Genomic DNA, 16,503 nt, shown 5'->3' with positions numbered 1-16,503 from the left:
GCACCAACACTTGCCCCTGTGTGACCCCAAGGAAGGCTGTGACATGGAACTACACAGCACTCCTGGAGGGCAAATCACAGGGACCATGGTGGTTCCATGAGAACACAGAGTTTCATCAACCAGCATCAAGATGTGTTACTAAATTCCTCTGGGACTGCTTGGCTTTCTGTGGGCTTCTCATACAAGGGTACCTGCAGAGCTTGAAAATAAAACGGTAATTCCAGTCTGGATTGTGAGCTGCTTCTACACAATTACGTTAAGATGGGAAGCTTACACATTTCGGTCCTAAATTACACATGGATAAGTAAGGTCTAACCTAGAAGCAGTAAGATACAGCCAGAAGTGAGATGTGCCTTAGCTGTGTTAGCTTCCATGGTACTGATTACAGGCTCAAGTACCTACACAAATTCAGGACAGCCTGGGACATCACATTGTCAGAGTAGTTGTTAAAGCAACATCCTACCTCACCTGTATTTCCCTCCCTTTCACTTCCAGCTGAGTGGTTCCAGAGATTTTTTTCTTTTCTACAGGGATGACTCACACACCTGATTACAAAAGCCTTGGAGGAAGTTTTATAACAACAGTCCCTTGAAAGGTCAGATGCTGTTGGAATTCTCTAATGCCTTAACACAATTTCTTATGCAAAACACACATCTGGTCTTTTTTTCTAGTGAATTAAGTTTCAAACAAATATATATATGTCTGTTAAAAATCCAAATATAATAAATGCATACCAAGCCCAGTGAGTCCTAGTCCTGCCGAGGACAAAATATCCAAACCAGGACAAGACAGACCAACAGGGCACGAGACAGTAGAGGGAGTTGATGCTACGGTGACTCCGCTACTCTCAAGTCCCAGGAGACATTTCCGTGCCTCATACATATTTAAGGCATTTCGTTCAACACTTTTTACAATCACAGACTGTAGGGGAAGAAAACAACAAAAAAAGAAAACCAGCAGAAAAGGAAAATGAGTAAAATACGCCCATAACATGGATCTGCAACACAGATAACTCTTCTTTATACTCCTCCATGGGTATCAATAACAGCAGTGTGAGAGAACATGAGGTAAGATCTCTTACCAACTAGTCAAATTCAGTGGCCTTGACAGTAGGTTTGGGGATTTCATATGCACTTACAATGAGAATGATGGAAGATCATTGTGTCTAAGAAAATAAATTACTATCGTACCTTGGTGCTATTTAGCACACCAAATGTTAAGCAACCTGAGATCTAGATAAGTGGATCAATAATTAAAATCTTATCTTCTATTTTACCTTGAGGTGGACAAGAAAAGTTGTTCCTGTTAAATTCAGCTAATAAATTCACAGCTGTCTGAGAATAAAGCAAAAAATGCCTGGAAAATCAAATTACAGAAAACAATTGTTTCTTGTATATCCTCTGCAGGATGTTTCTTTGCATTCATTTTATATATCCTCTGCAGAGAAGCTTACCTACTGACACAATGGAATGATCACTTAGTATTTCAGATTTTTGCCTGCTATAGCATTATATACAACCACACAGACAACTGCAGAGTTCCCTATCCATACACACCTGAATATTTTACGATGAACACCTCTCATCAGAAGTATTTTGCATTTCTGTTTTTTGTGACTCTTTTCAACTTAATAGAAATATAACACAAATTTCTCTTATAGTCACATGATTTTTTGATTTGTTTTTTGTTTCATTCTTATTGCTAAAGAACACTGTGATTATTTCAGATGAATTTCTTTTAAAAAAGTCAAGAGTAGTTATAGTCAGATACAATTTATCTCTTCTAAATTTATTTTCTTTATCAGTACATTTCATATAAAAGCTAACTCCTGTACTATCAAACATCTAGTAGAACTCAAATTACCACAAAGTAGAGCTGTTGGATCGCTTAAACTGGTATTTCAAGCACAAAATATATATACTTTTTGCAAGTTTATGACCCATTAAGGTAGAGAGGAAGAGCACACATGTCAACCCATCAGCTCTATGAAGTTGCCAGGAAAGCCTAGAAGGAATGTATGAGCTCTGCACAAACCTTGCTTGGTTGCTTTGGCTTAGGCTTAATGCTTATGAACACGTCTAACTGCTCCATTAGCTGGGTTATAAGCTGTGGTTCTACTTCAATTTCTTCCTTCATATCAAACATGAGCACAAGGGGAAGGCAACCCTGAAAAGAAAGGTACAAAAAAAATTTCCAACGCTTATAACTGACCCTTTTCCCATGAAAACGTTATCAATAAACTGAAATTTAGACATTGTAACATTTACACATCATGACACGTGAAGTTCAGAAAAAAGAACAAGGATGAAATTTTAAGGAAAGCCATTTCCTTGTATGCAAGAACACAGGTGTATCTTTCTGCCCTGGGAGTCTGAACAAACACTTTTGTAGTCCAAGGGTGAAATAATTTGTTAAATATTTGACATTCCAAACAGCACACATGCACCATGATTAGTTATTTATACAGAGTTAGAGGTGTCTGGAGGATTCAAATTCAGAAACCACTATGATTTACTAAATCAGAACAAAGTCTTATTAGGAATTGATAGCAGAACTTATAACAAAATGTCTTTTGTTAAACCATGTTTGAGATAAGGAAACACATCCTAAAAAGCTGCTTTGTACGCCACTGTTGTCCAAGTCTTAACTTTTACTTCTCTTCCCCTGATCCAGATCAGCCAGATAAACATTTTCCATTGATATGGATGACATCTGTTACACACTTGAAATACTAAAACTTCAGAGTAAAAAAAAAAAGAGCACCCCAAAAAACTCAGAGGTCACAGGAAACCTAAAAACTATCAAATTGCTACTTCTCATAAAACAACAAAGTCATTGAAAAACAGATCCTACTTCTGGTGAATTTAGCTTAATAAAAAGCAGTATGACGTGTCAGCGGAAAACCCATGGTAAGATACACTCAAGGAAATGTCTGTCTTAATCAGTTTCCTGCTTTGGTTTCAGAGTGAAAAGCAGCAAATTGGTGTATTTAGTCTGCAGATCACTTGTTCAATATAATTTAATATTAAATAGCACTTCTCAACAGTACCACTTATGGCTGCATAATACTTCCAAAACCTCAAGTGAAGCAATTTTAACTTCAGAAAAATTGAAGCAAGGCATCCTAAATATTCTGACCACAGGAAGACTAACAAACACAGCTTAACTCCACGAGATCAACTTGTCTGAAAAGAATAGTTATGGATACAGTTTATTTAAAAACACCAAAATCAATAACCAAGGATTTAATGGTAACAGAACTGCTGAGAGCATTTCACACTTGGATTTTCAAAACGTTTCTGTAAAAAAGTTGTAGAAAATACCATCAGAAGATCTCACCAAAAGCCTGATGTATGAAAATGCAACTGAAGGTTACCAAGAAAAACACACACCTCAAAACTTCCAAGTTGAAAGGTCAAGTTTTATAAGCATATTAAAAGGTCCTTTTTTCAGCCTTACCATTACTTATTGTATATATTTAGAGCACCTACATGAAGATGATGGGAGGAACAGGAACACACAATGTTCTTTCACAGGAACTGAATTAAAAAAGCCTAAGTTGTCAATGTTGTCTGTATTTACATTTAATATAGTACAGTCCTCATTATTATATGAGGAACTAACAAAGCAAATCTCAATATTTATTGATGACAATCAAAATACATCAGAAACCAAAGGCTTTGGGGTCAGAAGAAGATGAAGAACATGAATATTTTAAACAAGATTTGTTTTCTCTACAAAACTGGAAACAACAGTTTTGGGACATGCAAAGTCTGAGTTGAAAGATACCAAGTTTCCTGCTCTGTACAGTTCTTAAAGGGTGATGAAGTGGATGTGGTAAGGGATACTAAATTGTACTGGTGTGTCTGGAATGAAATCAGACTTAAGTATCTAAAAAGAAAAACCCTAACATGATTTTAAGTTTCTAGAATAAAGATGTACTTTGATATTCATGACAGTTTGGTTGCATTTACTTCTACTTCATGAACCTTCAGGAAAGTACTACTTCAATACTCACCAAAGAAATGCATAGAATAAGGATATTGGCACTTACAGGCAATAATATCTTAGAACATAATAATCTGAATATAACTGTATAAACAGAAAGGCATCATGTTTTTATTTTCTATTACATAGCGGGGCACAGTGCACTGTAAGACACATGGGGACTCCTGCAATTAAAAGGTGCCATGGCTTATCCTCATACCAGCTTTGCACTGGATTTGAGTCCAGTCCTGCCATGTTTTGCCTGTAAATATTGACATATATAAAAAGGTGTTTTTAATTAACACTAAAACAATATCTAAAGGTTCCTATTAAGTTTAAAGACCAATATAACAAAAATCTCTACAAATAATAATATTCATCACGAGAGTTATTTTTACAAAAGGCCTCAAAGAACTGTGACTATGATACTAATAAAAAAGGGGAGACTGCAGAATGAGTAATTATTTCCTATGGTTTCCCAATTTCATTGAAAACTTGCCCATGTGGGAACTCAGACATTCCTGACATTTCCTCTCAAAAGAAACCTGACAAACACAGAAGAGGCAGGTTGGCAAAACAAAACACAACCCATCATCCAACACCAACAGGGCATTCCAAAAATCTGCCTCTACTCTGAAGCATATTGTTATCATAAATTTAAATTGCTTATGTTGCACTACCAAGGTAATTTTTCAAATCATGTTAACAGAGATCACAAATATTTTAGATAACTACAAACCCTGACAAAAATAGAGGACTCAGCTGAATCAGCCTTTTGCAGTGTGAGAGGTAAACTTCCCTCTTTAAGGCTAACTTAACATGCAGAATGAGTGTGTTTTCTATAATCTTGCACTTTTTTCATACAAGTCTCACTGAAAGTACTTACCATGAGATATTGCCTGGCAAGACAGACAGACTCAATTGTGCCCTGGAGGTAGACAGTGGATTTCTTCTGGGGGTTACTGGGGTCAGGGAAGTGGATCTGAGCACCAGTCCTCTGCATGATATGTTTGATGTTGCTGCCATTTCGCCCCATCATGAAGAGGTGATGCTGCGCTGCAATGTCGAGCTGTGTGCTCACAGGGATGGCAGAGGCCAGGCTCCCAGCCAGGTGTTCCAAGAGCATGGCTGTTCCTTCCTGGGGGAATGAAGGAAAGGGGTGCTCACAGTGCTCACAGGCATACATAGAATCATAGAATCAGTTGGGTTGGAACAGACCTCCAAGATCATCAAGTCCAACCCTTAATCCAACCCCACTTTGATTACCAGATCACGGCACTCAGTGCCACATTCAGTCTCACCTTAAAAATCTCCAGGCTTGGAGAATCCATCCCCTCCCTGGGCAGGCCATTCCAATGCCTGACCACTCTCTCTGTAAAGAACTTCTTCCTTATATTCAACCTAAACCTCCCCTGGCAGAGCTTAAGCCCTTGCCCTCTTGTCCTACTGTTGGTTGCCTGAGAGAAGAGACCAATCCCCACCTGGCTACAACATCCTTGCAGGTAGTTGTAGAGAGTGATAAGGTCTCCCTTGAGCCTCCTCTTCTCCAGGTTAAACATCCCTAGCTCCCTCAGCCTCTCCCCACAGCACTTGTGCTCCAGTCCCTTCACCAGCCTTGTTGCTCTTCTCTGGACCCACTCCAGCCCCTCAATCTCTTTCCTGAACTGAGGGGCCCAGAACTGAACACAACACTCAAGGTATGGCCTCGCCAGCGCTGAGTACAGGGGAAGGATCACTGCCCTGGGCCTGCAGGACAAAACATTCCAGAGCGCTTCATGCTTGTCATGCACTCCACAGGCAAGATAAACAAAATACTGTTTGGTTTAAAACCACAACTAATTTGTTTAAGGTAACAAAGGGACTGAACTCCACCCACTACTCCTATTTTACGGCCAAATGCAGCATTTAATTGCCAATGAAAAAGGCAGTAAGAACATCACATGGATTAGTCCCACCAGACCTTCTGTGGCCTCCTATGGTTATAGGAAAGTCAACAGAGATTTATTCAGGTAAGTATACTTGCAACATTTGCCTTTCAGTTTTGGCCTAAGATGTTCTTACTGGCTTGATACACCCATCCAGAACCATAACAATCTCTCATACTGCCAGTTCTCAACACAAACATTTTATTTTATTAAGATAAATGGGCTCATGGCAGTTCCTCTTCTGGACTGTCAAACTCACACCTCCCAGTGCTGGTTTCGCAAGGCCAGTTTCATTGACTGCTTGGGCAACTTTCAAGGTTATCTATTTGAGCGCATGTTGAGAAGAGCTAAGTATGAAGAATTTAAGGTGGGAGGGGTGGTTTGTGCTTTTTTTTTTTTGGTTTGAGGGTTTTTTGAATTACAAGATAGGTAAGATCAGCACATATTCCAGAATTGCTGGAAACCCAAACAGTGTGCAAGAGATGAAAAGCAGATTGAAACCTTATGACAAACTGTGCTAAATCCTAAACTTATTTTATATGCATTTTTACACCTCATCTGTAACAGTTAAGTTTAAAAAAATAATTAAAATCAAGACCTCAGGCTTTCCAAGTGATTAACATGTTTAACAATATCAAGTACTGATGAGGCAGGATGTACCACCAATATACTTCTTAGGTATCTAAATTATGACTATATGACATGCAGAAAGCAACTTGAGAGCACTCATTACCTTCACAGCACTCGTGTTGTTTTGTGACCCTCTGACAATGACTGTAGCACCATACATTCGAGAGCGTTGTTTAAAGGAAACGGAAATGTTGTATGTCTGACATATATGCTGAATTGTTGGAGAATTAGGATCTGGGATGGGTTGGAGGATTCCAGCAATAGGCAATTCAAACATGAGTACCAATGGAAGCAGCTCCTGCAACAACATCGAACAGCAAATATTGGAAACCAAAATCATACCCACTAAAACTACAACTTTATTCCTCAATCATGATCTGCCAGTCAGTGATGATTATATTGACATAATGCATCCTCTGCCCAGAGTTGAATAGTAAAAATATCTTATCAGTTGGAAAATGGCATCAACTTTTTCAGGTTCAGTAGAGTGGGTTTTTTTGCATAGGCTTTTTTGATTTTCTAGGTTTTTGGGGTTTTTTTCATCCCCAAAATAGCAGGAGCATTTGCAACTATGTAGCAACAAGAAATCCAAGTAAATTCCCATATTTATCTATGCAGATCTACAAACAGGTCAAGATTTGCAAGACCTGCTAGAGAAGTCTCTTTTCTGTCATGGATTAACTGGAAGTCTGAAGTCAGCTACAAAGCTGAGGAAATATGGGCCTCTTCCATGACTGTCACAACCAAGGTTGTGCAAGAGACATTTCTGACTAAATTGCAAGGAACTTGTCATAATTTCTTTGGTTTAGAATTAGCCATGCCAAAATACACACACAAGTCAAAACTGGATAGAAGGGATAGAAAATTGTTACGAGTAGAGAATGGCACTGAATTCAACCAAATTATTTACACAAATTATACATGAAAATGGCTAAAATTTAAGAGGCAACAATTGCCTTTCTTAAGTCAGAGATTCACATGGGATGCCTGAGCTTCTACAGCCCATCTGTGGTGGGTAAGTTCAGATGTAATTTTCAACACAGCATGGAATAATTTACATCCTGTTTATACTGTAGACTTCTTGTTCAAGGCCCACCTTGGCCTCATTAAAAATTTGGCCAGAATGTGAATCCCTGTTATAATACCCTTTGTGTATTACTCACATGGATACTCACATTTGTTCCTGTATTTCTGCTGTCATAAGACAGAGCCAGACAACCCTAGGGTTCTCAAATCTATATTTTTTTCCCCTTTCAGGTGTTTTCAAGGGACACTATCCTAAAATAGACTATTACCCGAATTCTAACTCTTGCGGACTCCACTCCAGCTGGCTGCCCGGCAATAGACACCTGGAGGGGCAAGAAGACAGAAAACATCACATCACATCCTCAAATGAGGCACTGCAAAAGTTATTCAAATACCAGTATTGATGTATCCAAAATGGATACATCAAACAATACAGTGATTTGGGTCAAATAATGGAATGACTACTGCATGCATGTGCTCAGTGCTAATATTCAACAACAGCAGGTTTCCTGAATATTTTGAAATTACTGTGTTTTGCTCAGCAGTCATCAGATGCACAAGAGGGAATTCTAAGTACAGTGATGAGGGACTTGAAAGTAGACTTTGCAGCAATTTGCACTAGAAAGTACGTACAATTCGATTTAATAACTTATTCTAATGAAGCTGAACTCTTCAACAAGACACTCACTTTTGCAGGCAACCCACTAAGATTAGTCTTTAACTAAGTTACACTCTAAGCAAAAAGCATCAAGAAATTCATCATTGCTGAATAAGTCAGGTGTTGATCAAGAAAAAAAATTACAAAAGCAGATCTTTTCATAGTGCTTCTCCACCATTTACACCAAGTTGCTGACTTCTATATGTGCAAAGTAATTTCAGCTTAAAAAAATTAAAATGATTCATGAGCCATCACAAATTGTTTCCATCTGTTTTTAAAGATTTGCTCACTTAGGAAGCCCTGCACTTTCCAGAGTGTAAATACCAAAAATCTATTTCCCTGAACATGAACTCACCATCCCCAAAAAACCCATATTGACGACAGAAGTTGAGAAATGTTTTATACTCTCAGGAATTACAATATAAATGAGCTCAGTATTAAACTATACTTACTTGGTTGCTTTTCTCTACTTGATTATTTCTATTTGAGTCTGGAAAATGGATATGGCATTCTGTTTCCTCCATCACTTTTTTAATATTGTTGCCACCTTTACCTATCACATGAGAATGTTCTGTATGTGAAACATCCATCTTCAAGGTTACCCGATTGCTCTGGAAATCAAGCACCCACAGTTAGACCTGTCCACAGCAGAACCTGAGTGTTTAAGAGCAATGTCACTTCAAGAATGACATTCAAAACTGTGTTTCCAAAGTATGTTTGCCATGGCTTAGCTTCTATTCAAGGATGATGTTTCTGATACAGATCATAGCTGGATGCTAAGCTAGCCACGTTTTCTTTCCAGTGAGGAAATAACATGAAAATGAACATCCCAAAAAATTAATCTCTAAAAAATATCTAAGGCTTTCAAAATGTGCCCAGGTTTTTTATCAGCTATTTTAAATGTTCTTGTGCAGTCCATTCTAATTTCTTTTAATTCTCTATTCTTTCAGTTGCAGTGACATACCCCTGTCTGATCTGACAGGATCACACAATGAAGACTTTGCAAATCAAAGCCATGGACCAAAGTACCATGCAAATGTTCTGGTAAATGAATTTTTCAAATCCACAAACACTGCCCACAGCTGTTCTTAAAAGCTATATAGTTAGCAGTCCATAATAATGTTGTTAATAGTTGTTCAAACAATGGTCCCAATCACTGGACTGTTCCTTTTGGCAGCCTGCTCAGAGAATCAGAAAACTGCCACACAGCTACACAGGAGCCACACACACTGCCCCAAAAGACTTGCTCCTGCAAGAAAATAAAACCTGATGAACATAAGAGACCCCTGGCCAAGATCAGATGTTTTAGATTTTCTGGTCCTAATGTTTCAGAGTGCAAGAATACAGTAACAGTTAAAAATAAAACTGCATGAATGCTCCTAAAACTGAATTTCAAATAAAATTTTAGATTCTCTGAAGTGGTTGCATAATCTAGTGTTTGCACTGAAGCTGTATTTCAGATTTTATACTAAAAAACCCAATCCAATGAACAAACCAGCTATGCTTTTAGCCCTAGGGCTGGAAATATTATTTCTATATACTACAGATATGGAAAAGCTGCTTTAGGCAAGTATTTTATTGAAGAATGTTTAAATATGTGGGTATACACCAATATCAACATTTTAAAACATATATTGGAGACTTGGCTTCAGAAAGTCCATAAATACCTTCTCTTTAATTGTGCCCATTAAAGAGATCAATGTCACCACAAAGTTAGGGGTTAAGGTGTCATTTCTAAGTAACTTTCTTACTTTTGTGTCCAAGACAGACATGATTTTCTCTTTTGCTTCTCTAACATTTTCTTTTTTTCCAGAAACTTTGATATGGGGATCTATAAAAGAAATAAAAATTTGTAAGAAAAACACAGTAACATATATCAAAAAATTTCCTCATTGCCTAAATAAATTTGAACCCATTATTTACAGTTCAATGATAAACTGAACCACCAACCTTTGGGATTCAGCTCCATCCCTTCAGCCCCACAATCAGGATTACCAGATGAATTCATTAAATATGATAACCAAATGAAAATCAAGGGGAATAAAATGCCAAAGGTACATCACAGTATTCTAAACATTGCCTGCAATGCAACTACATAGCTAAGCCATCATGTCTTGTTAAACAAATAGCATTAGTTTTTTTGGCAGCCTCTCTCAAGCTTAACATTGAGCACTTCTAAAAAAAGCCCCACCAAACTCAAACCCTCCCTCAGCATCACTTCTTTCTATTTAATGGGTCTCTATAACTATCCTCTGCAGTTTTAACCTGGCACTAGAAGGTGCCTCCACCCAAAGCTTTCTGATTCGTGTTATCAAATCAAATTTAAATGATACTTGAATAAATTAACTGTCTGAAGTGTCAGATCCATAACTGAAGATTTGTTAGTAAGGTTTATACCCAAGAGAAACTGCAGCTGATGGCAGGTTTTGCCCAGTGAGATCTAAAATACTGATTCACAACCCACTTGGTTTACAGTGTTATTTTCAGACTGTTACCCTTAAACTCCAGAAGGTTTTGGGCTGAGCTATCAGGTACACTTCTGCATCCTGGAACACACCTGGTCAGAAAATACAGACCTGACTTTGGAACTAAATCAAGTACCTGTTACTCAGAAAAGTGTGACAATTCCACATTAGCCAGTTCAGCAGCACCATCTGGTGTCCAGAAGCATAAAGTGCCACAAGGGAAATTTACTGTCAAAATACTAAATGAAGGTTCAATGAAGACAAACAAGAAAATGCCCAACTACCACCCACCCTTCTAATTATTAGAAACACAGACATAATAAGTTCAGGTGATGCCTCATTCCCCTGTTCTTGAGTCCTCTGCCCTTTTGCAGTCTATAAGGGGGTTTTCTCCTGTGATGCAATGGACTGTTCTTAGAAAAAAACCATAATTCTCAACCCTCTTCTGACTCATGAACTAATCTAATTCATTATGCTAGACAGATACATGCATCTTGGGGAATATGAAAGTAAATTCTCAGTAGCAGAAGAAAACAGAGCTGTAACAGCATATCTGCCTTTCCCATCATCTCAATGACTGAAATCACTTCCCTACCAAAGGAATGCCAAATAATACAACATGGATTGTAAACCTGTTCTATTCAATTGAAAGCTGAAACTGTTTAAGCCTTGCCTGGATACTCTTTACATTCCAACAATAAAAATAAAGCCTCTAGTCTTCACCACTGGGAAGTTCTGAGCATATTCAGCTGGGATGGAGAAACATGGAAGGAACACAAGATTCACTGCCAAGTTTCATGAAAGTCAAGAAAAATGCAGCGTTTTGAGTTCTGAGAAACACATTTTATTTTTAAAAATGGAAAAACTGTAGTCCCAAAAACATGGTACGGACATAGAATCTACAGAAGCTTCAAAAATCTGCTGCTTCAGCCTTTTCACAATGAAGTAAAACAAAACCCCAACAAAACAGCCTTAAGGGCAAATTTTCTTTTATTTTTTAAGTTGACAGTAAGCCATGTGGTTCTAATGTGTTTAAGCTGTGAATGATATTTGAAGTGGATGTTGCAGTCAGAAATTCCCAGAAGCAGATCCTGGCACACTCTGTGTGCTCCAAATGCTCTTTAGATGCAACCAGGAAAAACACAAGCCCAGACCACCACCACCCCCAGCCAATTTTCACATACTTGCAAACATTATATTTTAATATACATTTGGTTATAAATATGAAAAATATCCAAAATCAAGCCAATGAACAACACACAAAGCAAAAAAGAATCCACTGATGCCAATGACAACTCTAAAATATGCTACCAAATGGTTCAAAATTGGTCTTAAGTACCGTCTCCCTACATGACTTGTCAATGACAAAGTGGTTGGGAAGGGATAGGAAGCAGCTCAGTTTTAAGTCAAAGAAATTATTCCTTTAAGACTTTTTCACTCTTCCTTCAGGTAAAAACAATTTAGACACAGCATTCCCATCAAATTTTGCTAGAGAAGAGTTACTTGTAACTAAAAGATTTTCAAGTCTGAACTGGCTTTACAGGAGTTGAAAGTACATTGAAACTATGTATGAGCTGCAGGAAACCCCACAGGTACCCAAATAACCCTGAATCAACAAACAGATCCTTACAGGAACTGATTAAAATTTAGAGAGACAATTAGATCATGCAACCTGATTATTGGTGTATTACAAAACCCACATTTCTTACTATACCTATGGAATCAATTAGCTTGTTTGCTTGGCAGCTCCTCTGGAAAATTTGGAAAACTTTCTAATGGTTCAGCACTTTCAGCCTCCCAGTTTCATGCCTGATTTTTGACGTTTATGTTCACTGGTTCCCATTCTATCAGTTTCCCTCATTGAGATTAAAGAACCCACAGCATTTAAGAGTGTCTTCCAGTGAAAGTCCATCTATGCCAATCAAATTACCTGTCATTATGCAACTCTTTTTCTAAGATCAACCCTAAATACTCTTTTGACCAAGCATTAAGGAAAATAAACTAAGGAACTTGCCTTTTTTTTTTTTTTCTTTCCTGGCAAAGTGTTTTTATTTTCAAAGTAAAGGACTTTCTGTTTGTAAACACTACAGCACAGGCAGATTTACCAAGAGATAAGCAAAAGGAAAATTTCTCCCAAACTTCTTGCAGTGCAGATAATGCTGCATTTGACCTCAAATGTCTGACAGAAAATCTGTCCCTAATGGAACAGCATTAACCTTTGATTTCATCTTTCTACTTCATCTGAACTATTTTGTGGTAAAGTCCAAAACTTGACAGGATCTGAAAATTGTCTTCAGGATCTCTGAGTAGGAATGAAATGACCAAGTAAGGTCTTTGTGCATCAATACAAGAGATTAGTTAAAACAGTTGACTTTAGCTTTCCAAGTGTTTTCTGAAGCTGTTGCCACTAGTAAGGAGCTAAATAACTGAGAAGGGTTCCAGACAATTTATTACTTCTTGTCACCACAAACTCGAGGTGTTTAGTACTTGCATTTGACAAGTGATGTCTGTTTGTTATTGTATTTACATTAGCAGGGCTGAATGTAAAATTTTCCCTTGCCACCTATTTTCCAGATGCAACTGTTGATGCCATGGATTACCAGTTAATTTAGAAAAAATACTACCCTGTCTTAGTAGTAGGACAAAAGTCTTTGTTGGAAAAAACTCTACATTTAGTATTTGAAATACCTACAGGGTGTGACAGCAGCAATGTACCAAGTCCACAAAAGTATAAACGTCACGCCCAAAAACATTAAGAGGATCATCAGGCGTAAAAGAATAACTAGTGTGGTTCATATCTAGTACTGGAAATACAGAGAAGCATAAACTCACCCTCCAGTCAGGATCTACACTGGTCCAACTGGCCACAGCCCTAACTGGGATGAAAGCATCCACTGAACAAGGGCAACCAACTCCCACAGAACCGGCTCTTGCTGTCACTGGGGCCACAACGATGCCATTTGGGCCCAGGTAATGGATATTATGTCAATCTTCATCCCTGAGCAACATGAGGTTTGAGACCTGTCTTTACCAAGGAAAAAAATCCACCCACTTTATTAAAGCTTCTGAATACAACTGGAAGAATACTTTATATAAACCTACAGCAAAAACCATGTGCCCACATTGAAAACAGAAGTGAGACACCAAAGCTTTGCAAAACAGAGCTCTAGGCTCCGGTGCTTTAAATATAAGTGTGGTATAACACACTGGAAAAGATCTTGACTCATAAGAAATAATATAATTTTTGCCTAGCAAAGTATTAAAAATGCCATTGTATAATAATCTATCTTTTTAATCAAATTTGAACAGCAGTATATTTTTCCTTAAGAATGGAAAAGATTAGTTTTAAGGCATTCCCCTCCCCACTCTTCACCAGAAAGGAGAAATATTTACATAGAATAAAGAGCTAAAGTTACACAACAGAAAACGGTGGAAATTTTTCTCAACAGTCTTCATTTTGCCAGACTCCTGCCTTCAAGTGGTCTTTTATTGCTGCTATCCTCAAATTCCTCACTCCACACTTTGGCAGGGTTTCTCCTCCTCAGTCTTTGTCCACAGCTACACCAGCAACCCTCCAGCTTTTTCGCTACTATTGTGTGCAAAACTCCAGTAAACAAAGTTCCTCCAAGCAAAAACATGTTTGTGCCAGTGCAAATGTGTCTACACTAACTTTTGCCAGGCAAGAAGTATTTCAAATAATTAAGCCATTTAACTGTGTAGGCCTCTGTTACATTTAATGTCTGGGCGAGCTCTCCAACCACAGCTATGCATCCAGCTTGTTTACAGGATGAACAGCCTTTACTTAAGTAACACAAATACCACCACTCTAAAAATAGCCAGACAACTGGGCAACACCAGGGCAGATGACAGTCATTCTTAATAAGGGGCTGATTAGGATCTGAATAGCCCAAGAGTATTACTGAACTTGAGCCATTCAAACAGAAACAAAGACAAGAGACCCAGCATTTTCAAGGGACAAGTTATGAAAATATCTACCCCAAAAGTACCAGCAAAAACACACTAAGCTAAAATAAAAAGGGAAAGCCAAGTGAACACATGGAAGTTGGTGGGTTCTCAGCTGAAAAGTCAAGTATTCAGCCTACCAAAAGATAGGTCTATAAAACAAATGAATTAAGCAAAAAGGTCAAATAAGGCTTCCTATTAACTTGGGAATAAAGGATAATTGAATTGAAACAATTTATTTAGTGATTTTTAAAGAGATTAGGAAATACTGTGCGTATAGTTGTAGACCAAACTAGAAGGATTGGTAATAGCCAAGACAGACTTGACACAGGCTCAAACTCTTGTTACAGAGAAGAAACATGAAGGTTAAAAGCATTCAGCAAGTGCTCATGAGTAAGGGCACATGCAAAGTAACTTGACAGAATAACAAACTAAATTTGTCATTTGGGCACTTGTTGCTGTTGGCTATCAGTTTAAAAGAATTCTCACACTCTGTACAAAGCACCTCAGTGCAATAACTTCACCTCCCAGGATCTAAACCACAGAAGAAAAAAAAAGGTACTCATGTATTAAGGCAGAAGACAATGAGCCACTTCCTACTGCAGACTCCTGAGTATCCTCAGACATCACTCAGCTTTTTTTTTTTTTGGTTATTGTTGCTGTTGAAATGAGACTGCAGCAGCATCATCTCTGAATGAGATTTCAACTAACTGACTTGGGCATGATCAAAAGCTTATCCAAAGTTAAACATGGGCTGCAAACAATTAATAGTGTCTTCAGAGTAGACATATCCTGAGGCTCTGGGCATTCTAGGGGATCTGTTTGTTGTGGACAAACAACTGATTATGAAATGTCCCTGGGAAGAGCTAGAAGTGCTGCCTATAAGTGCACACACACTTGAAAGACTATTTGTCTTCTCAGGACTTGCTGACTCTTAATTTACTGGCATCTAATTCCAAGCCATCTTTGGAAGACTTTCTGTTCAACTCAGAACATGAGAGGCTGAGACAAAGTAAATACCTGTTGCACTGCTCCAGGGTAAGCAATTTCCATGCAACCCTTCACTCCTTTTCCAGTTTGGTTGCTGTTCCTCAGTCACCTGAGGAGCATTAACTCCCAGAGCATTGCTTTCCCACCTGCCCTGTAACAACTCTATGATGTGAAGCCCCTCCTCACTTCCCTTCAGCATTTATAGTAATGCACTTACACATATATACACAGACAGACATACAGAGTTATTCACAAAGCAGAGCAAGATAATGACCTTACACACAGAAACACCAAGAAATGCTGTGCAACCTCAGGCAGAGCAGAATAAAGAATCTTATTCTCAAACGTTTCAGTGTAGCTCAAAAAAACCTTCAAAATCTGCAGCAGGCTACTTCAAATAAAATGGTTCCTTAAAGTCAAATATCTGTTTGATTCAGCATCACAAATGAAATGAGATGCACTTGTACATCAAATCATAGCTGAATCCCACATTTGGGTGCCTTAGCAGCCTTGAAACAGCCCAGCAGAAGACTGAAAATTCATGTTCAGAATGCCCAGAATTAAGTAAAAAGTAGCCAGAAACATGAGATAAGCTTTGAAAAACAGATTACCTGCACCTATGTTTGGAGAAATAAAACTACTGATGACTGGATTTCGGACCAGTGACAGAGGTTGAAAAGACTTCTCTTAAAGCATAAGCAAAGAGGGAAGACAAGGAAGAGGTAACAGATCTTATGGCAATTTAAACAGAAAAGTGACCAGATTTGAAGGGGAAGGCCAAGGTGGAGAAGAAAACCTGAAAAGAAGAAATAAAAATGAATTAATTGCAATCACACAGAGACTTCATTTGAGTTACACA

General features: G+C 38.1%; 1 protein-coding gene across 3 annotated transcripts in view; it reads right to left on the bottom strand.

The window, feature by feature from the left end:
* BICC1 (BicC family RNA binding protein 1) overlaps positions 1–16,503 on the bottom strand; it is a 104,206-nt gene that overhangs the window by 18,131 nt on the left and 69,572 nt on the right. For 2 of the 3 annotated variants that reach the window (XM_071563978.1, XM_071563980.1), the window contains exons 4-10: positions 9,978–10,057; positions 8,679–8,837; positions 7,838–7,891; positions 6,646–6,840; positions 4,874–5,125; positions 2,035–2,166; positions 735–921 (exon numbers count right to left, since the gene is read on the bottom strand). In XM_071563978.1, the coding sequence (XP_071420079.1) occupies positions 735–921; positions 2,035–2,166; positions 4,874–5,125; positions 6,646–6,840; positions 7,838–7,891; positions 8,679–8,837; positions 9,978–10,057 (1,059 nt within the window). Of the gene's footprint in view, positions 1–734; positions 922–2,034; positions 2,167–4,873; positions 5,126–6,645; positions 6,841–7,837; positions 7,892–8,678; positions 8,838–9,977; positions 10,058–10,827; positions 11,132–16,503 lie in introns of those variants that run through there. The other variant, XM_071563981.1, reaches the window with a different exon arrangement.

This window comes from Pithys albifrons, chromosome 9 (genome assembly GCF_047495875.1).
Source record: "Pithys albifrons albifrons isolate INPA30051 chromosome 9, PitAlb_v1, whole genome shotgun sequence".
Classification (NCBI taxonomy): domain Eukaryota; kingdom Metazoa; phylum Chordata; class Aves; order Passeriformes; family Thamnophilidae; genus Pithys; species Pithys albifrons.
Note: the sequence above shows the minus strand (reverse complement) of the source record. Positions and strands in the feature narration are given on the sequence as shown.